Source organism: Scleropages formosus, chromosome 19 (assembly GCF_900964775.1).
Source record: "Scleropages formosus chromosome 19, fSclFor1.1, whole genome shotgun sequence".
In the NCBI taxonomy this organism is placed as follows: Eukaryota; Metazoa; Chordata; class Actinopteri; order Osteoglossiformes; family Osteoglossidae; genus Scleropages; species Scleropages formosus.
The window spans coordinates 11,395,177-11,421,999 of record NC_041824.1 but is presented as its reverse complement, the minus strand read 5'-3'; the positions used below and the strand labels follow the sequence as shown (position 1 = coordinate 11,421,999).

Below are 26,823 nucleotides of genomic sequence, written 5' to 3'. Positions count from 1 at the left end.
CTCTGTGTATATACTGTATTATATACTGAGAGTTCATTTCTTTGCCTTAAGCTCGGTCCCGTTGACTGCGCACATGTGATGTGGACGGACAGCTGGACTCCCTTCTAAGAGTCACTGTGCTGCAGATCAAACCAACTCATTAACATCACGTGTCAGGACAGTGAGTCGACAAATTAAACTGGATGAATGGAAATCTGGATACCACACAGCTTTAGCAGACAAGCCCACTTTCCCTCAATTGTTGCTTCCCTCACTAGTGATTGATCTGAAATGAATGAGGTTTCACTGGAGGGAGCAATGAAGTAATTCACCTTGGAGTATATCAGTCAGCCTGAAAGCATGTTCAAAGCATGACACAAACTCCATTCTGAACTGAATGTGTGCACTCGGGGTGCGTGTCCTCCAGTGTTTAATCCAGCCTAATGCGTCTCCCTCATTATTTGTGTACAACTCTACCGATTACTATTGATGATTTTTTTGCTCCGCCCCCGAGATACCTCACTTGTTGTAGCGCCACTGCTAAATTGCCATTGATTTGTCTTATTGAGTGACGCAGACGCTGTTCTCGATGTCCCTGAAGACGGCACGTGCAGTGCGCGCCTTTTGCCTCGCGTCATCCCCGTTCATTGAGAGCTTCCCCGGCGCGTGGGGGGGCAGAGTGGCTCCCCATTGAGAAAAACAGTGCTCGCGCACCTGGTGCTTCAGGCTGCGGGATTGCGCCTTGTGTCTGCTGTTTAACAGTGGACTGGCGACGGGGGACATGAATGGAGAGGGTTCGAGCCCCAGCGTATAAAGCCGCCACCCTCGGCAGGAAAGCTCGCACAGCTTTCTGTGAGGAACAGGTGGAGAAAAGTGATATCTAAAGTACAGTAACTCCTGCGCACCACGCTTTTCGAAGCAGCCGCGGACATGAGGGGTCTCCCCGAGTTCGTCCTTTAGAGCGCAGCCCGGCGCCAGTGGGCGCGAGGTTCCGGGGCGCGCGCGTACAGATGAAGTTCGCGCTGGCGCGCTCGGCTCGGCTCGGCTACCTGGGAATGTACTCCTAACAGCGAACACCAAGGTAAGTCAAGTCCGTGTACAGCGTTCTTTTTTCCCTCCTCACACTCTCGTGGTAGAACCACACACTAAGACCTTTTCCTGACGTGGAAATGCAGGCTCGGCTGGACGCTTCAGAACTTAACGGTCTTTTCTCTGTGTCTCCTCGTCGTAAGTAGTTTTTGTTCGGTGAACTCAGTTAATATACTGTCGCATGATTTATCAAAACGGCTCACACTGGCAGTTCACACAGCTGGGCGATTTTTACTCTGTCAGTTCAGCTGAAGTAGCTACCTGGTGTAACAGCGGAAGGATTCGAACCTGGAGACGTGTAAACCGACACAGCTCGTTACTACCTATTAGCCTAATGAGAGGAACGATCGGATCACCGCGAAGGCCCCCACCCGAAATGTGTCCCTTCGTCGAGGCTAAAACGATCTGAACATTTAAATTTCGCTTTTTTTTTTTTTTTTTTTTTTTCCCGCAGGTGATTTATTTTTTATTTTTATAGAGCGCTCTTCTCACGCAGTGACACAGAGCGCTTTACACAGGCATAAAGCAAGAACAGATACAAACATAAGACAGTCGTCTGATGGCTACCATAATGAAGAACTTATTATACAGCTATAACTTGTATACCTACTGGCCAATTTAATTATTTACGTTGGCAGTGGGATGGGTGAAGAATGAGCTCTACGAGCAGAGCTGGAGCTACCGGGGAAACCGAACACATGATGATCAGTAGTGTGGAACTAGGTGGAGTTATATACCACTGTTGGTGGGCCGCCCTAGTACACCTGCCTGGCGCGTTCGCTGCTGGTGAGAAACAGCGGTTCGTGTTCGGCACGCGCTATCAGTGTGTGATCAGGTCGCGTGGAGCGCAGCATCCTACACACACACACGATTGCGGGAGTTCCCCGGTTCTTCACCTTACGGTGTTAACTTATAGCTGAAATGAATCTTGCTTTAGGACTTAAAATAGTAGTAATAATAGCTTACTCATTCCGACAGAAACAAAAGCCTACCTGGACTGGAGGATTCTTACTAATTTGTCATTGGACAATAGGGTTAGACATACCGACATCGCAGTACATAACAAAATACCCGAACATAACATAATTTATCACAATACTATAATAAAATATATCGCAGAATGCTGCACTATCAATGCCTATGGCAGTATATCACAGTAAATTAGTGTTACAGTGCAGTAAGTGTACAGTGTATAAGGAGAAGAGATCATGGAAGATAGTGTAGGATGTGCACACTTGAGGGTGTATTCCCCTGCTTTTGTCAGTGTTCAGATTGTGATTCATGAAAAGATAAAACTGCAGCAATAATTAAGTAAATGTGAAGGTTTGAGGGAAAATATTTATATGCTGCACACGCATACTTCCGGATTTCTGAGCCTCTAGCTGTTCAGGTTTTTATTTTTTTTTCGGATGAGTACTGGCGGTGGCTGTGCACAGTCTCCTGCACTGTGCGTGGAGCAGCAGGACATGTCTGCATGAAGATCAGGTGGTATGCTGCAGTTTTCCTTCATTTCTTCTCGTTTCTCGCTTGCTGTAGACATCTCTTTACACTCCTTCAGCCCGCTCATTTGTCCCCTTGATGTTTCCTCAGTTGAGTGGTGTTTTGGAAGCTCATCTGTAATGTAGCAGACCTTCACCACTTGCCCAAAGCTGGGTTGGGCTTCATAGCTGGTTGTCCAAGCAATTGCCCAATGCTCTATTCATTGACCAACCCTTGTGTGTCTTAGTCCCTCCTCATTTGCAGTACTTGCTGTTGTATACGGTTAGAAATATGGAAATATTTTAAATCACCAGTACTGCTGAGTCCTAGGACAGGGTTCGAGGTCTTTACTTAGTACACGGCTTGTTGCCCGTGGCTCCTCGTGCATGAGTGTTGCAAATGAGATTTCCAAGTTGGAACATTGCCCATATGATGGATGTAATTGTGTGTGTCAAAGTATGACACCATTTTGAAGGTAAATGGAACATTGGCCATGGTCCAGCATTCAGTTTTGTTTAGGCTTTTCTTGGTACTATCAGGACTGTTGACAGTCTAGCAATTCTGTGTTTTTCCACATCCATTTGATTCTTTTGTTGTTCTGCAGCAGCAAGTGTTCGTCCCAGAATAATTTACACAAGCGAACCTAAGCCTTCCTACCAGAAGCCATATTACTGAGATCATGAGACTCAGACCCCAAAGATGCTCAACATTGTTTGTGGCATACATAAAACTGGATTTTTAATGACATCCTTTCATAAAGTCCCAGGGCTCTTTGTTGCTAATCTACACTGCAGACAAACACCTGAGAACTTTGGACACTGCAATGGGCTTAAGACATTTTTGTCTAGAATATCAGTGTATTGCCACAAGCACAGTGGGTGGATTAAAACTGCTTGCTCAGTATGGCTGAGTAAAAGAAGATTTTAGTTTGTCAGAGTGTATGTCTTCAGTTAGACCAAGGCACTCTGGGAAGTGTGGGTGGTGCATGGTGGCTGATGTGATATGAACATGCTAGGGTTTATTCTCAGCGCTTTCTTGCTCAGATGATGAGCGGGATGTTTGCTGACAAGGTTGCATAGAAAGCATTGTGTCTGTGGTCAAGAACTGGCTCATGATAATGATAACATTACTATTGTAAGATATTAGTAGTAAGAGAATTTTTTTTTTTTTTTTTTTTTTTTTTTTTTTTTTTTTTTTTTCCCCCCCCCAGTGGTTAAAATTCTAGTACTCCTGTTTGGTAGCCAAGAAAGACAGTTGACTTTGCACCAATTTATCACTACCATGTGGGCAAACATGTGAAGAGACTTGTATTGGATTTACAATTATGAGCAAATCAATATTTTAATTGTACATAAATCGTTAACACTGGACTAGCTGCTTATTCAAACAGAAGATACATTTGCCACTCTGCAAACTGAGCTCAACTGATTCGTTAAGTGGATGGCATTTGACTCCCGGTGTGTTGTTACGGGTTTGAATCCAGCCACAGCTCTGTCTGTAGGGTTTCTCATTTTCATCCTACCTTTTGGATCATTGTAACCCTGTATGCACAAAATGAATTTGTGAAAATATGCATAACATTGAAAGAACGTTTTGCATTTCTTAAAAATTCAGTGTAATGCATCTAAACAGTCAACCTAACATCTGAAAATCAAGTACATTTTACACACACACACAGTTTGAACCGCTTGTCCCATACGGGGTCACGGGGAGCTGGAGACTAACCCAGCAACACAGGGCGTAAGGCTGGAGGGGGAGGGGACACGTCCAGGATGGGATGCCAGTCCATCGCAAGACACCCCAAGCGGGACTCGAACCCCAGACCCACCAGAGAGCAGGACCCGGTCCAACCCGCTGCACCTCTGTGCCACCCCCCCCCCCCCCCCAAGTACATCAGTCAAAGTTAAATCCAAAATGCCAAATACTACAGACTCTTATCATTCATTTAGTTTTTATTGGGTTTATTTCCATTTAACAGAAAACAGGAAAATGTATGTAAATATTTGATATTAATAGAATGAAGCATCTGGCAATTAAGATTTTCCTGTTAAATTGAAATTCTTTTCACATTAATATTGATTTTGAGGAATATCGATCATTAACTACTGCTGAGTTCTTAGACTTAATGTCTCAATTTAACGTTATGATATGGTTTTCATTTAACTAGTGATATTTTTGCAAACTATTTTGAAAATTATCACCCCATTTGTTTCTTGATATAGAAATATGCTCCTTACGGGCCCAAGGTAATGATCTTGATTTAATTTGTTTGGAAGGCCAAAGAGAACTTAGTGAGCATGATTACAAAACATTGAATTTACGTTTAACAATGCAGTCAAAAGGTGAATCAGAAAATGTGCACACGCAATGCTTTACTTCTCATGATCAATTAAAAGCATTTCAACAGCTCATTCTTGGCATGCATATCAGATATTTTTTGTTAGATGTTGCATGGTTTTAAAGATATTGAAGCTCCTCAGACATAAAATCATTTTTGGTTTTTGTGTATCAGTCCTACCATTTCTGCCAGCTTGTATACACAGACCTTTGCAGTTACTCACAACTAAACCTTAGTCCACATAAAATGGAAGATGCAAGGCATCTCGCTTGATAAGGAACGCTGTTTGGATTTAGGTCCCTTCTTTTGAGAAGTGGCTTGTGAAATGTGTGAAGCCTCTTTTATGTCTCTACAGGAAACAACAACTTAAGAGGCAGAGAACAAGGCAGCAGCCATTCCCTATTTTGCCTCATCAGGTTTTCTTCAATTCTGAGGTCTACAGTGGAGATCTTTGGTTGAAAGCTGAAGAACAAAGGTAGTGCGCAGGTGTAGTGCAAGTTTGGGACAGTTAATTCACAGAACCATCTGTGCCCTTTCTTAGTACAGAATTTATGAATGTATTGAAAATGTTTGTGTAATTCTTATGCAGAAGCTAAAACTGCTATTTTAAATCCTTATGGGCTTATGTTGAATGCGAATGATATTTTACAAAGTATCCATTCACTGCACTATAAGCTTTTTCATTTTTTGGTCAGCAGTAAAATTTATTTTTTTTTTCTTTTCCTGTATGTTGGCACATGTGCATTCATGTCTGAGGTTTGTGTGTTTGTCAGTTGCAGGGCATATATAAATGGAGTTGGATTACAGAGGGAGTAAAGACCAACATTTCCATGTGCAGTAATGATTTCATTGTTTTTGTTACAGTTAATTGAGTCTTTACCAGAATGCCACTTTCATGAATTATGACCTAGTGTGCCCCAGGGATTTAAAACTGCAAGTTAAGTGGTTTTTTTTGAATGTCTCACTACATATACAGTATTTGTGTTTTCTCACTGGTGACTGATGGATGTTTCTGCTGGAGAGGATTGTTTGTGTAGTTGGTAGTAGTGACATTATTTGATTCATGTAGCTTTGAGGCTGCACACACATTTACTATTTAATGATGTACAATAAAGGCCTGGTTCATATAATTACATGGTGAAATTATTTTCCTAGCTTCAAAGGAAAACTGGAGATTTAGATCTTTTTTCACCCCCATGAAACCATTTCCCTAAAGTCCCTCTGGAAAGCCAGGTGCCTCAGTCCAAATAACGACTCGCTGTCATACAACATCCCATGGCTGACAAATCTGTGTGGAAATATGAGGGGGGGAAAGGAAAAAAAAAAAAAAAAAAAAAAAAAACTTATTTCCCCCCCCCTCCATGAATCTGTTACTCTTATGGTGGACATAGATGTTTAAAAAAATGTGCTGTGATTTTAAGTGTTTAGTCAGTGATCTGAAATTAAGCAAATGATTTGCAATCTTATTATTTAATCATCTGACATGTCAATTTTTTTGCTCAGTCTCAAATTCTGTCTTTATTTTGGCTGGTGTGTCAAAATTGTGAGTTCATTGTAGATGTGAAAAGCAAAAAAATTTTTTGGATGCAATGGAATTCCAAGAAAATATTTTTGTTTTTGCTTACCAGTCCCAAAACTATATATTTTTTTTAACCAACCAAAAGTTACAACATTTATATTTCATGTAAAGTTCCTCTGAGCCTGAAGTTACATTAGGTAACCATCACTGAGAATCAATGGTGTAAGAATCACTTTTGAAAAGCCTTATTTGAACTGGAATTATTAAATTGTTTGAAATTGCCACCTTTCTTACAATACAGGCAAGCTGGAGAAGTGTTGAGTACATACATTGTTTGGTATTCACTGGCTGAAAACTGCGTCATACAGGAACAACACGTGTATTAATAGTTCGTCATTAGTTACCTCTATACATGGTGATATTGCATTGTTTCAAAGATCAATATACAGTACTGAGTGGTAGTCATTACTGCAAAATCTGTCGCTTAACACTGGCAAAACATCTTTTAATTCTTGTGCCACTACATCCCTGCCCTCCAACAATGTCTTTCGATGGTATTAAATAGCTTACCAATGTCGACGAGTCTAGGGGCTGGAGTTAGATGTCAGCATCATACTAGACTTTGGGTGTCTCTTAAAAGTCAGTAGTCCATTTTATAAACATGTCTCTTCCAGTTTTGATTTCTGAAAAAAGTTAAAAGCATCTCCACAGTAGGTTGTTGAATAAATTTGTTGAAGTCTGCAGTCTTTTCTTTCTTTTTTTTTTTTTTTTTTTTTTTTTTTTTTTTTTGGTATTTCTTTATGGAACTCTGTTGCCCGAGAGTGTGAGGAACCACAGTGAATTCACAAACTTATGGCATCAGCAGACTTAAGTCTTAAGCACAGAGACAAAACCTCAAGGCATGTTTTGCATAAAAGCTAATGATGGAGAGACTGGCTTTGAACAGAAAGCAGTTTTGTTTTGCCAGTTTTCTTTTTTTTTTTTTTTTTTTTCAATTTCTAATTTTTGTTTAACACCCATTGTCCCACAATTTTGAAAACGGTTTCATTTACACAAAACTACAGTGCGAACATTCAAATATCAGATATCCGGCTCACCTGTATATGATATGCATACATGACCACACAGGAGGACCCGGGAAAGCCCACTGACCCACCATGCCCCCCTTCCTACAAATCAATCACTTAAAAACCTTTGTCTGTTTTCAGCCTAGGGGACATGGGGGCACAGCGGGATTGACCAGTTCCTGCTCTCAGGTGGGTCAGGGGTTCAAGTCTTGCTTGGGGTGCTTTGCAACGGCCTGGCGCCCCATCCTATGTGTGTCTCCTCCCCCTCCAGCTTTGTGCCCTGTGTTGCTGGGTTAGGCTTTGGTTTGCTGTGACCCTGCCCAGGACGAGGTAGGTGTGTGTGTGTGTGTGTGTGTGTGTGTGTGTGCGTGCGTGCGTGTGTGTGTGCGTGCGTGCGTGCGTGCGCTGGACTTAGTCTTCTGGAGGGCTAACACTTGCTGTGGTTTGAGGTTGTTCAGCACCCCCTCCTCCCCACACCACTGGAAGAAAGCATGTGGTGTATTTTTCTGAAAACAGAGGAAGTGGGAATGTGGAGGTTACATTATATGTTGTGCATGATTGACAGCTGGATGTGGCCAGTCTACTCCTATTAATTCTGTTTTTGCAAAACTCTAGTTAGAAAAAACAAAGACACTTGTACACAAAACAGCTGAAAAGCTGTTATACGACTATTTGCTTAAATTAAGAACAAGCAGGAGTATGTTGTCAGGTTATGGCAATCTTGATGTCCTGCAGACATGAAAATTGTTTTTAATGAGCCAGTACTGTTACTAGCATGAATAGTAAAATTGGCCTTGATCAAAACATTACAAACACAGCAAGAAAGATGTATAATCATTCTAAAAACTTCTCGGAATATGACATATAATCCTAGCAAGGATAAAATAACCACCGAGTCGACACTTATGTAATCTTTCTTTTTGTGACTGAATTTTTTTTTTTTGCTGATTCGGCTACTGCAAGGTCTGGCAGGTGAGGAATCAATGGGGGAAAAAAAAAAGTGCACAGGGAACTACACAAGCATCACAGTAGGTGATAGACAATACAAATGTGGCTTTAGGCCTTCACTGTACAAGAAGGTTTAAATAAACTATCCAACTGAGATTTATGGTTAGGTTTTTCAAAATGTTCCACCACTGATAACCCAAAGAAGAATTTATTCAAAGTTCTATTGATTTCTTTGAGGTCAGTTTTTTTTGTCTTAACTGGGAGACATCTGTATTGTCATTTTGTCTTTTTTTAGAATATGTTCAGGAGACCATTGGAGATGATTTCACTCATATGAACAAAGCCTCTCTTTGAATAAATCCCTTAATCGTACATACTATAGAGTTTGTGACATGTAGGAAGAAGTTATCCCGTTTTGAAAGAGCATAATCCACTAAATTATTTTTTTGTCTCAGTGAATGTTTGGTAAACGCCTCCTCTCACAGTTCTGTGGTACTTATTCAGAAATTTCCTGTAAAAATGGAATTTAACATTTTGCTAAAATATTATGCTACAGTCATAATAAATACTTATTTATGTTAAGTTACAGAACCTGAAATTAGTCGTAATCTTAGAAAGCAAACAAAATGTCTTCATATTTACAAATTTCACATTAAATTCTAAGCCCTGCTCAGAGATATGGGCTGTGAATAAAAAAGTACATAGTAATTTCATACAGTGGATTTTTACAGTTTAGTCTGCATGCTTCCAGGTGAGTCCACAGTCCTGTAGATGTAAAGGGGCAGATGTCACTGGGCTGGTCACATTTGCTTCCTGAAATGCATAGACGTGAATGGAACATTTTAAAGGCCAAAGAGCATGAGAGAATTTAACTCAAATGTTGACTGCAGAATGTGAAGGCAAACTGAAATAACACTTAAATAATAGTCACTTTATTGAATCTGGCCTGAAGTCAGCCTTACCCAAAACAAGCCACTGCAAGTGCCACTGTACTTGGATAGCTATGACCTAGCAGTGCGTCCCACGACAACGTCCCTGCACCTTGTGAAGTAAGAGGATCGTAGGTCAAAGATTTCACCTCTTTCACATTAAACTGCTAAGTACTCCTGTACGAAGAAGGAGGGTATTCCTCAGTACTCAGCTTAGCACTTAGCTCGTAGATTCAACAAATGGGATATGTCAGTGAGATGTCCTTGGGACAGACTCCACTGTACATTGCGGCACTGTGCCAGTTGGGTTTTTACGTGTCTTTCAGGTAATTGTGCTGTATTATAACAATTTAATTTGAACATGTCATAAATCAAAACAACTGAAAAATCTGGCAGCTTCATTTAGCATTCATGTTTTGCTTGGAATAAATGAAACAAAATGCATTGCACAGGAGTGGAATGGAGAACATGAAGGGTTATGAACAAAGATGCTCCAGGGCAAAAGGGCTACTTTGCAAACATAAAATGCATGCATGATGTTCAGCTATATCAGACTAGCAACCTCAGTAATCCCTGTGTTGTGATATGTCTGCAGAGACAGCTAAGCAATTGTTTACCCTTTTGGTGATTTGCAAATTATGAGTCAGTAATTAAGTCTTAATCTTGTATTTTTTTTCCTGCTTCTCTGACGACTTTCCTCCTGTCACCCTCTTTCATATTGACAAGTACTAAAACAAATTTCAATTAGGCATGACCTTTTTTGTTGTTGATTAGTATTGCCACATCCTGAAGAAAGTTAATTTAGCAGTTTGTTTATGCTTCTCCCTACTTGTTTTTGGCTGTGTATCGTGTAATGGCATGTGTACTTGTTTTGAAGGACAGTATTGATTTTTCTTTTTTTGCTTGAAGCTGATGATTGGTTACTTTTAAACGTGGATAATGAGATCCCTATCAGCATATGCTACTTAATGATTCTTTTTTTTTTTAGAAATTTTATCAGGAAAACTGTTGCTATAGGTAGAAGGCCTGCAATGGTGACAGTGGATGTGGCTATAGAAGTGTCCAGTGGATAAGACTTGCCAGTAGTTTTTATTTAAGTTATATCTCAGTGTTCACAAAACTTTACTCTTCTAAATCTGGCATTGGCCACAGGTGTCTGCCTTGATACACAGCCAGGAAAGCCAATTTGCTCAAATAACAATAAAGCTCCCAAATAAGGAAGGAATCATACTGACAACTAGCAGAAGGAAAATCTCCTGCAACTCAAAAATCCAGGAACGTCATGAAGCTTCAGAAATACTTGTACAGTAATTCTTCTATCAAACAAAACATAGCCAAAGTGATCTTGTGAATGAGACAATATCACTGTAATAGTATTAAATTCAGTAGTTAAAAAAAACACTACAAAAATTTAATCTTTAATGTGAAAAGGTGAGACTTCAACTAGCGATACACAACCACATTATTATTCCATTAAAAATTTCTTACATAATGGCATGAAAGGGATTATTCACTCTATATAAGAACACAAATTAAATTTTGAAATACCAAATGTGAAAACATCAGAGGTTTAAAAGGACAAATATAAATACCCATATTATGAATATCAGAAATTCAAGAGTTGGAAGTATTGGGCAAAAATCATATGTTTGAGCTAATGCTTAGTGTTCTTTCCTTTTGGGCTTAGTTCCACTGGAGGCCTTGCATGCACCTGGCATCAGCAAGGTTGTTAATCTGTTGATTTAGCTAGTTCGGGCCATCAACTCACTTCATAATGTGGCGAACCATGCTTTTAAAAAAGAATACTGAATGACAGCTTTAGAGGTAAAGAACTGAAATGAACAGAAAATCAACAGATCACAATCAGATCAGAATCACATTCTTTGGAGTGAAACAGACCTTATATGAAATTGGAAGCACATTATCATCCATATCGTATTGTGTACAGTACTCAACCTGTTACAGAGAGATTCTGCAGAATGGTGCTTGTTGACAAAATATACTGTGTACTGTGGATCTTGTGGGGTTTTCAACTGGAGAAGTGTGAAAACCAAATGTAATGTCCCAGCATGACGATTGCAGTACATCTAAAATAAATTAGGACTGTACCATGAGAATTACCAAAAAAAAAAAAAAAAAAAATGAATAAACTGAATTTTAGGACTAAAATTAATTTCTTTATTTTTGCATTCACAAGCCTTGGGTTAAATTTTTGCATGGTTAAAAACCTGATCTGGGTGAATTTTAACGGAAATAACTGGTGTCTTGAGAAAGTTTGGTCCATGTTTGCATTGTGAAAAAGGATTTAATCTTTAAAGTGAGGTGGAAATGTTTAGACAGGCATGCTGTACCAGGCAAACAATCCATGGCACTGCAGTAGTTTAATGTAATTGCGCAGCAAGACAGCAGACACAATACAGAACTCCCAGATGGTGGCTGTTAATTGCTCTTGACGCTTATTGACCCAGGACTATTCAGCTGTTTTGTGATGGTATTTTCTTTCCTAGTTATTTCACTACGTTATTCATTTGTTGATTTTTTTTTTTTTTTTTTGCATTTCCCAGCAAATCTCTGCTTGCCGAGACACATTCCTCATCAATCCACCTACACACAATAACACAGACACACACACGGAGCACACAATCCAAAAACACATTCTTTTTGCTCAGAGTAAATATCTATCTATCTTTTCTGAAAATGACATGGTATTGAACTTCAAACTGCCTTCTTTCATTCTTCCAACTACTGTGCTTAACTCAAGCTGTTGCTGTTTAGAACCACATCCATTTAGCATTCAGTTAAAAAAGGATTTAACCTGCAATATAAACTTGAAAACGTCAAGCATCGAGTATTACCTGATTTTATTTTCTCATGAGACATCTGTTCGATAAATTTTATTTACCTTTATAAATTAACTACTGTGAAGCACTCACAGAAACAAGCTTGCTGTTAAGATGTTGTCCTATTTTATTGTCTTACTACTTTTTTTTTTTTTTAAAATAATTGAAAACCATTTTTATGCAGCTTGGGTAAAAGATATTATTTAGTCATCCATCCATCCAATTTCAGTAACCATTTTGGTCCAGAGAATATCCCAGAAGCATTGGGAGCAAGGCTAAGGGGGCGACACCCTGGGCAGGATGCGAGTCCATCACAGGGTAGCTACACACACTGCAGGAAACTTGGCATTACCAATCCACTTGAACCACATGTTTTTGGGAGGAAACCCACACAGACAGAGGGTGAACATGCAAACTCCACACAGACTGAGAAGGGACTGAACCCACATGCTCTTGTATCCCCCAGGCACTTTGAAGGAACAGTGCTACTTGTTGTGTCACCCAATTATCTAATCAGTGGGTATAAAATATACTAAAGCATTCATGTACTACCTGTTGTTCAGTCAGTTATTCTGAGCTTTTGGGGTGCCTTTTACACAAGTAAATTATCATGAATCCATTTTTAAAATGGAACATTGAATCCATAGCACTTCTGAAACTGTTGGACAGTTACACTTGAAATAATTATGTACCAAAATAAAGCATAACATTACATTTGTAAATATCTGAGTTCAAAATTAATCTATGCTTTTTCTTTTTGTTTGCCTGGATAATCATGTCTGAGCTTAAGTTGTTTGATCTACTGTTCAGGGCATAATGTTTTTCTTAGATCACAGTCATTGAAGTGTATTTAAATCATTTATCTTCTGGTTTTACTCTCTGCAAGTCAAAGCTTAACATTCTGGAACTCAAAGAACAGCATATGCTGTGTCATTTTCCTGATCCTCGCTGCCCTGCGGGAGCAATGCCTACCACTACTAATTGGTCTTTTTGATGATTTTTTTCCATTTCAGATGAGTAAAACAGCCCAAAGCACCTTCCATTCGAACATACCAGAGGCAGCAGATATAACTGTTGCCATTGTATATGCCATATTTGGTAAGTAAAACTGATATCCTGTACTGTTTGTGTATCTTACATATAGTACATTAATTCCCTGAATCACCATGAGGCAGTATGTTGTGCTTCTGGTTTTAGAATTGTTTCCGGTAATTGTTTTCCATATGGAAAAATGCATGTGTAGAGATAGTAAAATTACTAAAATTAGTACTTTCATAATGTGTTTTTAGTGAAAACTGAAATAATAGTATTTTTATATTACCTTTTTCAAAGGATTTGTTGCAGTGATCAGAAGTGTCATATATATATATTGTAACAGCGCTGAGGGGAGTAAATGTGTAAATAGTTGGCATTAGTGTTTATATGTGTGCGTACATAGTTGTGTGTGGTTTCTGATTGGTTGTCATCCTATTTATGTTCAGTGTTCAAGAGTGGGATTCTGGGGAGTCCTGGGGGAAACCCCTTAACCATAGGGTGCAGCAGGGGGGCTGGGAGTGACCCAGGGGGATTCTGAGGTGTTCTGTGTCTTGTACTGTTTGAAGTGTCTTTGTTAAGACTGTTGCTGGAGACATGTATGCTTTCAATAAAGAGTATGTTTCTTTTATCCTGTCTGTCAAGCCAGTTTCTAGTGGCTCCGTGGGGGGACGCTACAATATTATGTAATACAACAATGCTGGCATGTTGGTGAAAATTTTTCTTAAAATCTAAAAATGGAGAAAGAAGGCTGGTCTGTTATTTGAACAACAATGTGTTGTGGGTCATTTGAAAATTAAAGAATCAACAATTGTTGAAATGGAACTCCTTTGTTACCTGGCTTTGCCTGAAATACCTGGATATATGAATTTTACCCCTCAGAAACTGAGGATCTGCAACAGTAAGACCAAGAGCAGTTTTACATATTCAGAAATACTGTACAACCAGTTAGATGCTTAGCTGCTTGAGTATTTTCTGTACTGTCATTACAGTATTGTAAATTTTTACACTTTATGTAGGTGAGCAGCTTTGGTGAAGCCATTCCAGCAAATTCCTTAAATCACCATACCTTTGTGACTACATGGTCAGTACCTTAAGCAGTAGGCTGCCTGCAACTGCTGCGTGATACCTCACATTTCGGCAAACGGATATACCGAATGGTTGGTGCTGACAGATATAATAGACATAGTATAATAAAATATGCATAATGATAGCAGAAAAAGAATTGCTTTTTATTTCTATACTTTTGCTGAACTCTTCTCTGCCCTAGAAACTAGCCTCGAGCAAGCAAACTGTTATAATTAAATCTAGTCTTTAGCTAGTGAAAAAAGAACCTTCCTGGACACTTGTCTCCCTATGGATATTGGTCATACGGAAGCTTTTTGCATGAACCTTTGTAATAACATGCCTGATGACTGCTGTGGTACCCAAGGTCCTCTGTGAATTATTGTTGTCATTCATAAAAGTCTGGGTGGCAGTGGCTCTACAAGAAGCCTGTGAAATGAAACATTAGCATTTTTTGGGCATTTTTACTACCCAACCAACACATCTCAGTAAGACATCCTACTTGGACATTTAATGAGGGTCATATCGTGTTTTACTTGAAAATTTTCTCTACTGAAAATGATATAGAGGTTAATTCATTGCCATCAGAAATAAAGTTCCAGTTATATTTCATGTTGCTTTTTTGGATTTGGTTACCATTTTCCCGTTTTGGGGATGTAATTTATATATGAAAGAAAATAATTGCCTCTGCACTGCATGAAAGATTATTCTTTCAGACAATTCTTTAAGTTGTGTGTTCAGTTTTTAATCATATTATAGTAAAACAGAGCAAAGCAGAAAATTGAATATGAAAAAAGTGAATAATTTAAAAATGAATAATGCTCAATATGTATATTAATGCAAAACAGTGGAAGTAGTCTTAGTACTGCTGTTACTGTTTTCTAGTGTAGTATGGAGTAAGCATGTGTAATTACAGCAGAGCTACTTTTCTGAATCATGTAAAGCAATAAATACATTAAATTGACAGTCAGATTAATTTGTGATAAAATGACACATTTTCCTCTGTGCTTGTCTTGAAGTAAGTGTTAATGTTGGTAGTGGAATTGGAAAAGGTTGAAGGAAGCAATAATGGTGTGGTGCACAGGCGAATGGCTTTCACTTTTTGTTGGATATTGATGTTAAAATGGTCAGTGCACCTTCACGTAGGAATGACACTATCATCACTGTTTTTATTATTACGTTACACAAAAACTGGCTGAAACAGCTTGTCCTGAGTGGGGTCGCGGTAAACCGGAGTCTAACCCAGCAACACCAGGCTGGAGGGGGAGGGGACACACACAGGACGGGATACCAATCTGTTGCTAGGCACCACAAGCAGGATGCAAACCCCAGACCCACGAGAGAGCAGGACCTGTCCAAGCCCGCTGCACCACCGCACTCCCCATTACATTATAGGTTTGTTGTAAATATTTGGGTTTTCAGCAATCTATTCACTGTGGAAGTTGAACACATAAGGTGTAAAAGACATCTAGGTGCTATAGACAAATAGTCACAAGAGTAGGTGTCCTGCAGGTGCCAGTGCTGGGACCATTACTTTTCTATATCTGCTTAAAATGCCCTACAGAAGGTAATTAGTAACTGATTTCTTTTGCAGATGATGCAAAACAACGGGGGAGGAAAGCTGTCTGGCAGCTGCTGGAACCGTTCGGGAAGACTTAAATAGAATCTAGGAGTGGGTAGATGTTTTACAGATGAAATTCAGCCCCACTTTGAGTTCAACAGTTTAATTTCTGCATGTTCTGTCATGAAAATGTGAGGCAGGGTTGTGGGGGAGTGCACAAGATTCCAAAATGTTTTGTGCAGAATATAAACCTGGCTTCCTACAACTTGTGAACTTGATAGACACAATTCTAAAGCCCTTAGCAATGCTAAAGGAGGAATGGCAAGCAGTTTGAAGTAGCAAGGGGTCTAAGATTTTATTAAATGCCTTACGCCCTGTGTTGCCGGGTAGGCTCCGGTTCCCCGCGACCCCGTATGGGACAAGCGGTTCTGAAAGTGTGTGTGTGTGTGTGTGTGTGTGTGTGTGTGTGTGTGTGTGTATTAACAGCGTACAGTGTCACTAGACAACCATCCTGTTACCAGTTTCGAGTTATGCATTATGCAGTGGACATGCAGTCTCTAGAAAAGCCACTTCCGACTGCAACAGAATCAGTCCTAGAAATTACACACACACAGAGTCTGAAACCGTTTGTCCCGAGTGGGGTCGTGGCAAACCAGAGCCAGATAGGATGCCAGTCTGCCCCATGCAGCAGGACCCGGCCAAGCCCACTGCACCACCATGCCCCCCTTGCAAATCAATCACTTAAAAACCTTTGTCTATTTTCAGCCTCGGGATGTGGTGGCACAACAGGTTTCTCCAGGTTCCACTCTTTGGTATGTCTGGGGTTTGAGCCCTCCTCGGGGGGGTTTGAGCCCTCCTCGGGGTGCTTTGCAACGGACTGGCATCCTGTCCTGGGTGTGTCCCCTCCAGCCTTGCGCCCTGTGTTGTCATGTTCGGCTCTGGTTTGCTGCGACCCTGCTTGGGACAAGCAGCTTCAGCCAGTGTGTGTGTTTCCAGCCTGCAAGAGACAAGACAGGTCACTTAACACTGGTTTTGAGGTTCTGTAATGGATTAATAGGGTCCTCTACAGGGGCTGCTTTAAGTTGAAGTCTGTCCACAGTGTAATATGATATGAGGTGGAAATTTAAGACAAGAACTTTTAAACCTAAATTACTGGAGCAGGCAATAAACTCCAGGAACCTTTTATCCTCCAAAAATAAACTGTGTTCTCTAGTAGAAGGATTATTGATAATCCATTCTAAATTACAGGAAAAAAACATGCTCAAATTGATCTATTGTGCAACAGAGGTGTATATCTTTGAATTAATATACACGAAGCTAATTTGTATGTGAAACTGTTTGCTAGATTACACTTTTTGTGAGCAGACAAGCGCTTACAGTTTTGCAATTTGACTTTTTTTGAACCTTAGTATTTAGTTCTCCAAATGGAACACTAGTCAAAGACCTTTTTGTTTTCAGATTTACCCATTTTGCTGGTGCTTTTCTTGAAGGCAGCATAAGACATTAAGCTACCTACATCTATTTACCCATTTATACAGCTGGGGAATGTTACTAAATTAGTATAAGTACCTTGCTCAAGGATACTGTCACAGTCAGCAAGATTCAAACAAGCAACCTTTGGAGCCAAATTCAGCAGCTGTAACCATTACACTGTTACCTGTCCCTTGTAGTCCTAGGCTCTGAACAACAGTTACTTTGCTCCCTACTTTGCTCTTCATTTCCAAACTTTTAAATATTTTTCTATATATTGCAAACAAGTTAGCATCCACAAAAACAGTTGGCAGACTTAAACAGTCTTGTCTTTTCTTTACTAGACAGCCATAATATCCAGTCCAGCACTCATGGCGTTCTGTAACTAAGAGTGAATTTAAAAATATTCTTATACATCTCTATTACTAAGTATTTCTCCTGAAAATTGCAATTCAATTTTTTAATGGAATGTGTTTGAATAGGGGGGTGCGGTGGCGCAGTGGGTTGGCCCGGGTCCTGCTCTCCAGTGGGTCTGAGGTTCGAGTCCCACTTGGGGTGCCTTGCGAGACTGGCATCCCGTCCTGGGTGTGTCCCCTCCCCCTCCGGCCTTACGACCTGTGTTGCCGGGTAGGCTCCGGTTCCCCGCAACCCTGTATGGGACAAGCAGTTCAGAAAGTGTGTGTGTGTTTGAATAGGATACTAAATAAGTTATTTCAAACTGAACACAATGGACATTAATAAGTTTAAACCATTAGTTTAGGACCAGTGTAAAAGTCTTCTCTGAATCTGCCTTTCTTAATAATGACTAGATGTTCTTTTTCTATCTCTATTCACTCAGGTTGCTGAGCATTAGCTTGGTTGTTTTATAAACCTGCAAAAGTCTGGTTCTAACTAATAAGGTCCATTGGAGCAATAAAAACTTCCACACTCTGGTCTTAAACAGGCACTTGAAATCATGCATGAGACCATGTCTGGTTTTCTTTGTTCAACCTGGATTTTGTCCGTCACACTGGCTGTTTACGCTTGATCATGTGACCTGTTGTTCGCCTCAGTAAAACTAGAACTGAATTGATTGATTTTTGTTGCAGGAGTTTGCTCCCTCTTTGGTAACAGCACACTGTTGTATGTGTCATACAAAAAGAAGAACTTGTTGAAGCCTGCAGAGTTTTTTATAGTCAATCTCGCCGTCAGTGACCTGGCTATGACGGTGACTTTGTACCCACTTGCAATATCTTCCAGCATATATCACAGGTAAGCTTCTGCACCTCCAGAGAACTGAAATCAACCAGAAACACTTACAGTGAGCTGAAGAAAATATCAAAAATCACTTTATCAAAAAAGAACATGATGGCTGGTTGGATTTATTTATTTATTTATTTATTTAAAATGGGTTTTCAAGCTGGTGAAATGAGAAATGAATCTCTTGCTTATACCACTCTAAATGTAGAACATTAAAATCTTTCCGCAGGTGGCTGTTTGGTAAAACCATATGCTTCATTTATGCATTCTGTGGAGTTCTGTTTGGAATTTGCAGTCTTACAACGCTGACTTTACTTAGCACTGTGTGTTGTATGAAAGTCTGCTATCCTCTGTATGGTAAGTATTATTTTTAATGAAACACCTTCAGATGTGTGAAAAACAGTAAATATTGACACTTACAAAACAGTCTTTGTTAAATGATAAGTAGTGCCTTAAACACATATTTCCTTACTGTAACATCAGCATGGAAGTGCCAAGAATGCCAGAAGGGTAATTGTGTACCTCATTTCATAATCTTATTTTTTATGCTTTTTGTAATGTATTTATATCAATTGTGTGTGGATTTCTAAAAATAACTTACTTTTATCCGTGAGTGCATTTCTATAGCATTTTATTACAGCTGTGCCATAATGGACACAGCTTTCACTTTGTATGGTCTTTCTGTAATTCCATTAACAAGGAGTTCCTGGGTGAAACATGCAAAAAAGAGTGCGATATGGTAAAAATGAGAGCCCACTTGATGTTATCCATCCTCTATGCTCAGTTAAGATAATACATTGGACCAAATCTGAATTGACACATTTTCACTTAAGATGAATAATTAGTATACCATCAAGTTCAAGGTAATCAGGTTGAATAAGAGCAGGGGAGCATCTTGTATGGGTAGATGGAGTTTATTCTACAGTTATGTCTGTGAAGATTCTGTTATCCAGGTCATGGTATATCTAAAAACAAAGCTAAAACAAAGGCAACTGGACTTGCTTGAGTTTTCTTGAAGATGTTTCACCACTCATCCAAGAGGCTTCTTCAGTTCTAAATGACTGGTAGGGAATTTAGGTTTTTAATTTGGGACATCTGTGGGTGGTGCCCACTTGAAATTCACCTGATTCAGTTGCCTTTGTTTTAACTTTATTTTTATATATTCTACAATTACTTCTCAAAGGAAGTGAAGAGATGGCAAGTGCTGACCAGCATCACCCTTTTGTACTTTTAATAATCACACACACACACACACACACACACACACACACATTTTAATAATCTTTTAGCACAATATTTTGTCAGCGTAACAGATAAATATTTTTCTTGTTTGACTTTTATGCCTTAATGGTTTGAACATTTGGATTATTACAATAATGTCTTTCCGTAGCTTATGCTTTTATTCGAAAAAACTTACAGATCTGCCCATTTATATGTGTTTTTATCTTTATGTGCTTTAGGTTAAAAACCCTGCTAAATATTAAAGAAAGTACAACTCTGAGAGCTTGAAGCAGTTCTTTTTAACCACAAAAACTTTTACTGAAGCTGTTCAGAATGAGTGCCTTTTATAGACCACAAGGTACAGCAGCTCATCCACATTTTTTGTGCCCGTTACTTCAAGGCAACAGATTTGGTTATGAACATGGACGCCTGCTCATTGGCTGTGCCTGGGCCTATGCCCTGGTTTTCGCCTGCTCTCCATTGGTCCACTGGGGAGAATATGGCCCAGAGCCCTACGGTACAGCCTGCTGCATTGACTGGAAGCTGTCCAGCATGCAGGCTGTGGCCCGCTCCTACACGGTGGCGCTGTTCATCTTCTGCTTTGCCGTACCTTGCGGCGTCATTGTCTCCTCCTACACTCAGATCCTCATCACCGTGAGGGAGTCCAGGCGAGCTGTGGAGCAGCATATCTCCATGCAGACACGCATGGGCAATATCCAGACCATCATTGTGAAGGTGAGAGCTTGTCATTTCTGCAGCGATGAACCCCAGTGCAATATGTCACAAGATTTAGTTCTATGAACAGGCCTGCACTATATTTAATTCATAGCATTTGCTCATAAATATATGAATACTTTTTAAAGTGTTATTTGCTTTAGGTAGGGGGTGCGGTGGCGCAGTGGGTTGGACCACAGTCCTGCTGTCCAGTGGGTCTGGGGTTCAAGTCCCGCTTGGGGTGCCTTGTGACGGACTGGCGTCCCGTCCTGGGTGTGTTCCCTCCCCCTCTGGCCTTACGCCCCTGTGTTCCCGGGTAGGCTCCGGTTCCCCGTGACCCCGTATGGGACAAGCGGTTCTGAAAATGTGTGTGTGTGTGTGTGTGTGTGTGTGTGTATTTGCTTTAGGTTAAGTAAGTGTTGTGCAAGTAATAAGGAGAGGCACTGTTGATAGGACTGAAGCAAGGACTCAAGGTACTTCAGTGAATCTGAGTGTTTAAATTTTACTTGTAAATTCAGGATGTGTTTTTTTTTTTTTTTTTTACTGTATTTTTGTCCTTCTGCCGAATGAAGCAGCAAAAAAATTTCACACTTCACAATGTGCATGTCAGGATCACTTGCTCTACGTGAATGGATGAGAGATGTTAAAGTTAGGTAAAGTTGGGTTCTTCTGAAAACAGTTTGAAGACCATTGTCTGTATGGAGTTCTGAAAACAGACTGCGGTCAGGGGCTGACAGGAGCCCATTCGTGTAACAACAAACATTCATTTCCTGCCTGAGGATGTAGAATAAGTTCTGTCGTTTCCAGGAACCTATAACCAAATCTCACGGGTTTCTTCTTGATGCACCTCTGGTGTGATTCCATGATGCGGTTTTGACTGCAGAAGGCACACTCTCAATTTTTATTGATCCAGTTCTTTTATTCCTTGGAGGCACAATGTGCTCATCTTTGAACACTTCTTCCATGTTTTCAGAAAGTCTTGGGAGTTTTAGGCTGCTCCACATGTTGGTTGTCCCACAGAAAATTATTAATTACCTTTCCTATGTGACCATTACCTCTGAGCTGTGCATTGCTGTTCCTGCTGTAACATATTTCAAATGTGTGAATACATAATAATTGCAGCCTTTGGATTTTCTCCACCACTTCCTTTAAAAGCCTTCTTTGAACGCCGAAACACTCTGTTCTGAGTTCTGAGCCGACTAACTTTCAGCCTCTCTATTCATTTCTTGTGTCAATTGTTGAATTATTTAGCTGCTTCAGAAGAAAAATTTGGAACATGTGTTTGGTTATGCAGTGAAATACACTTTTTTTCTGTTGATTATTTTTCCCAAAGCTCAGCGTTGCCGTGTGCATCGGCTTCTTCACAGCATGGACGCCATACGCCGTGGTCTCCATGTGGGCGGCATTCGGCCACATGGACAACATCCCCCCACTAGCCTTTGCTGTGCCGGCTATGTTTGCAAAGTCCTCCACACTTTACAACCCCATTATCTATCTGTTGCTGAAGCCCAATTTCCGCAACATCGTCTTCAAGGATGTGAGGATGCTACGCAAGCGGTGCCTAAGCCACTGCCTTTGCACCAAGGGGCTGCGCCGTTGCAGTTACAGGTCTGCCATTGAAGTGGGCCTTAAGACAATCAAGAGGAAGAATGAGTCCAGCTCCACATCCGTGCACACGGGACAGGGCTGCTCCAACTGTGCCTGTGAAAAGTGCAACGACACCTTCGAGTGCTTCCGACACTACCCACGGGGCTGCCAGGTGCATGTTAACACAGTGCAGCTCTCCCTTCGGGAGACTACCTCAGCGGAGCCAGAGCGGCAAGCCGAGGCAAGGCAGGCCCCTAACACAGCAGTCACCGTTGTAGTGCATGGGGCCAAGACCACCAACACCGACAGCCTGGAGATAACCCTTGAGACCCGGCCAGAGCATGCAAAAAACGGGAGCCCATAGCACTCCATCTGTGTTTCCAAGAGTCTCTTTCTTATTTATTTCTTCTGCTAACATATTTTTTACCTTTGGCGTGAGTTATTTAAAAGGTGAATTGAATGTTGCTATGTTTTTGATATGTTACTACACGCTGATCATTGCCATTGCTAAAACCCCGGGTGCTTAGGCACAAGGGAAATTACAATAAGGGATCCTTCAGTATCCATTGCAGAAATAAGCAGTAATCATGAGCTTCATTAAGAAAGCCAAGACTGAATTTACCCGTAACATAATATTTCTAAGTTGTTACAGGTGCTTGCTTGTAAAATTTGTAAAAATGCATATTTTTTATTCATGACTTGTCCTGCATAGGCAGTTATTTCCTCATAACTACTCAAACCTTTCACAAGGACATCACCAACAGGGAAAAGTAATGGTTTGTAACTTTACTGTACTAAGCAGTGACTACTCTCAGGACTTTATCAGCAGCATTTTAAATGTATTCCTGATACCATTTTTCATTTAATTTCAAAGTTAGTTTAGTCATACAGTTAAGTGCAACTGCTGAAAAGTTACTTAGCTGAAAATTACAGCGCTATTACAAACCCAGGGAGAAAAGCAGATTTAGACCTTGAATTATTTCATTCCATTTTCATTCTTATCCGTGGTTTTTTGTGCAGACTTTAACTAGGCTAAAAATTAATTCTTTATTAACATTCATGTTCCTCAAAGTTTGCATTAAAAATTTCCTGCATACTTCTGTAGATGTAAGTCCATGACATTCTGTACCAGAGAAAGCCAGTTCTGGTCCTCACTGGTGGCAGTGTATGCTGGTTTTTGCTTTACCTCAGCTCATAACTGCTTCATTGAAGTAGTTATTTGGATAATAAGTCACCTCCCCTGGTTTTTTCAGGTGTAAATCAAGCACTACTTAAAATGTTTCCTCCAAACCCTGCAGTATTTTGGCCCATGAGGACCAGGCTTGGCCATCTTTGTTCTGTACTTCATTTATAATGTACGTGGCAAGTGTTTCTGTACCTGACCGATGTAGAAGACTGTGGAGTGCCTTTTGAAAATCAGAGCATTGAGCATATGTTATGATGTTAGACCCTTTAGCAAAAAATGTGTGAAAAGCACTGGGCAACTCCCTGCCCTGTTTGAGATGAAAGCACTTCTTCCCTTTTCTCAAAAGTCAGTACCTAATGTTCAAAACAGCCAGATGTCCTACTGTGAAGCTATTTAGTCAAACAGCATGTAACAGCATTACTTTTTTCCCAAAAATATTTACCCACCCACCCTGCCACATTCTTGTTATATCAGAATGTGTCGTTCCATTTCACTGGAGGGTGTTGGTCTAGAAGATGTCACTCAGAGTCGGCGAGTGGGTAAATTTTTGGATATTGGAGTAGCTGTTGCTGTAAAAGTAAATTTGTCACATCAGTAAGAATTTTAGCAGTATTTATGGAGCTAATTTGCTTGTAAGACTTCATGACTCAGAGTTTTATGTTGTTACGTTTGTAGAAACAACCCCAAAAAAGTCCTCAAAATAATTCAAACCCACAGTACTGAGGAACAGAAATACCAGTCAGTGATTTTCTTCATCATTCACTGTAGCGTGTTTTAATGATGCTTGATGCTGTTCATCTTTAACTTGACCAGAAATATTTGTTAATCCATTGCCTCTCTGAAACCTATCTGAAGTGACTTGCAGTATATGACCTATTTGTATAGTTGGGTATTGCACTAGAGCAATTCAGGGAAGGTACATTATTCAAGGGAACTACAGCAGTAATAGGGAGTAAGGCTTGAACAAACAATCATTGGGTTACAAGTCAATGTCTTTGACTGTGATGCTACCTGCTAATACCCATATGGGCCTCCAACACATAGCAGACATACTTTAAGTTATGATGATAATTCTGCTGCAGGTGTTCATATATTGCACTGTTCAGGCGATTACATATACTGATAATTTGCACAACAAGAGAATGTACACTAAACAGGTTCAGTTGCATTTACATCACAAATGGAATGTGTATATACAATCAGTTATGACAGAGTAATTGCTGTGTCCAAAGTTTTATTCCATTTTACATGCTGAAAATGACTACAGGAAGAAATCATTAATTTTTTTTGTTTTCCTTTTTTAACTGTTGTCGTATTTGGCAGGTGTCGGACTCACAGGATAAAATACGTTAGTGAGTGAGTGGATAAGAAGACTTGCAGTGTTTGTAGAAAGTCGTCTGTCTGTCTTTCATCTGTCCGTCCGTCCATTATGGACTCACTGATACAAACCCAAAAGCACTAAGCAGTATGATAGTTTACATTTAAAGTAAGAATGTACATTTTTTCTTAAAAATGTGCTCAGAGAGTTACGATAACACCAAGAAAGCTTTAGAAAGTTTAGGTATTTATATGACCTTTGCTGATGGGAAATATTTACCAAAGATAAATGTGGCGTTTATAAAAATTTTGGACTTTAGTGAACTGTTGACCAGCATATGCAAAAAGACATTCTGTGTGGTATTTATTTTCTTGCATTACATGGAATTTGTGGCTGATTATTAGCTCTGAACTGAATTAATTATTGTAAGACAAATAGCGTTACTGAGATTTTAGGAAAACATGAGGCTGTTTTACATGCATTGTGGCTGTATGGTGGGGGGAGGGATGAGAGTGATTTGTTTGTCTCATTGTGAGTGACAACAGAATGATACGTGTGGTGTGATGTGTGTATTAAATTGTCAACAAGCTGAATGAAATGCTCAAGTTCTGTCTATCTAGTTGGTACTTCCAGTTTTAATGAATATGTTTAGCCATGATGCACTAAGAACATGTCTGAAGATCTAACCTGGGCCATTATGCTTTGGATAATTTATGAATTAATATGACATTTACAGCTGCAGACATGTGTAAATTGTTTAAGCTGTGAGTTTGGTAATGTAATGTATATATGCACAAAATTACAGTGTATATACACATTTTGTATGCATACATTGTACTGTATAAAAGTTAGTATAAATAAAACATTTTTAACCAGCTGTGAAACTGATGATAAAAATGTAACAAACACGAGGCTTATGAATAGGCACAAAATAATACTTTTGTTGTTGCCACTTCTTGCATCTCAACCCTATATGTAACTGTTATATCACTGGACTTCACACACACATTTTCAGAACCGCTTGTCCCATACGGGGGTCACGGGGAACCGGAGCCTACCCGGTAACACAGGGCGTAAGGCCAGAGGGGGAGGGGACACACCCAGGATGGGACGCCAGTCCATCGCAAGGCACCCCAAGCGGGACTTGAACCCCAGACCCACAGGAGAGCAGGACTGTGGTCCAACCCACTGCGCCACCACACCCCCCCTCACTGGACTTTAGTTTTCATTTATTTTCCCTATATACTACATTTTGTCTGGTTCAGGAAGGATTCCTAAAGTGAACATCTGGCGAAAATATCCAGAAAACCAGCAGTAGCTGTCTTTGTTAATAACATAAATGACCTGAGGTGGGTGACACAGTGACACAGGAGGTTGTGCTGGTGCATCACAACTCTTTGGCTTTGGGTTTGGACAGGAGATACAAACCATCTTGGTCCGCATTGAGTTTGCATGTCCTCATATTTATGTGGGTTTCCGCAATGTGTTCTGGTTTTCTCCCACAGTCCATATACATTTGTTTCAAGAGAGTTGGTGACACTAAATTTCCCATATCGTGTGTACATGTGTGAGAATGTGCGTGTGCATCTCTGATTGCCCTGTCATAGATTAACATCCTCATAAGGGCGTGCCCTGTGTCATGTCCCATGCTTCTGGGATAGACTTTGGACCACTGTGATCCTGCACCCATTTATATTCTATGAATGGATAGATGGATGACTTGAGTTATCAGTAACTAATATTATTACTGTAAATGATGAGTGTACATTGTGAAAATAAAAGTCACTGTTCAGAGTTTACCATACCATTTCATCCTCCCTGTGGATACGTTTGATAACTATAACACAAAGACACAAGTTCTCACCCGAGAGCTTAAGTGACTTTATTATTAAAGTTATGAATGACTTTTATTGAATGCTAACGGGTGACTTGATTGATTTCTCTTGCAAGATTGAAGTGTTAAAGCAAAGTGTCATACTGCACATAGTTTCTTCCTGGCTCACTTTGTACTAAAACAGTGATTTTTTTTGGAATTTAGCATTTCTCAAACAAAACTTGCATTGCACTTCAGTATGTATTGTTACATCAATTTATCAAAGGTGAGTCAAAATACTGCCGTTGAAAGCCAAGAGTTAACTGAGGAAAGCTGCTAAATAAATATGTCAGCCGGAAATGACAGATAAGAGAAAATGCTTAAAAAATAATGGGGCAAAAATCAAGAGCAGCAGCAGACAAACTGTGG

General features: G+C 40.0%; 1 protein-coding gene across 1 annotated transcript; it reads left to right on the top strand.

Moving 5' to 3' along the window:
• The first annotated feature begins 966 nt into the window (after window positions 1-966).
• opn7a (opsin 7, group member a) lies at window positions 967-23,004 on the top strand. Its single transcript, XM_018747699.2, has 6 exons — window positions 967-1,060; window positions 13,202-13,286; window positions 18,405-18,567; window positions 18,785-18,912; window positions 20,177-20,511; window positions 21,824-23,004. The coding sequence occupies exons 2-6, from the start codon at window positions 13,202-13,204 to the stop codon at window positions 22,439-22,441; spliced, it is 1,329 nt and encodes a 442-aa protein (XP_018603215.1). The 5' UTR covers window positions 967-1,060; the 3' UTR covers window positions 22,442-23,004.
• The last annotated feature ends 3,819 nt before the right edge of the window (window positions 23,005-26,823 follow it).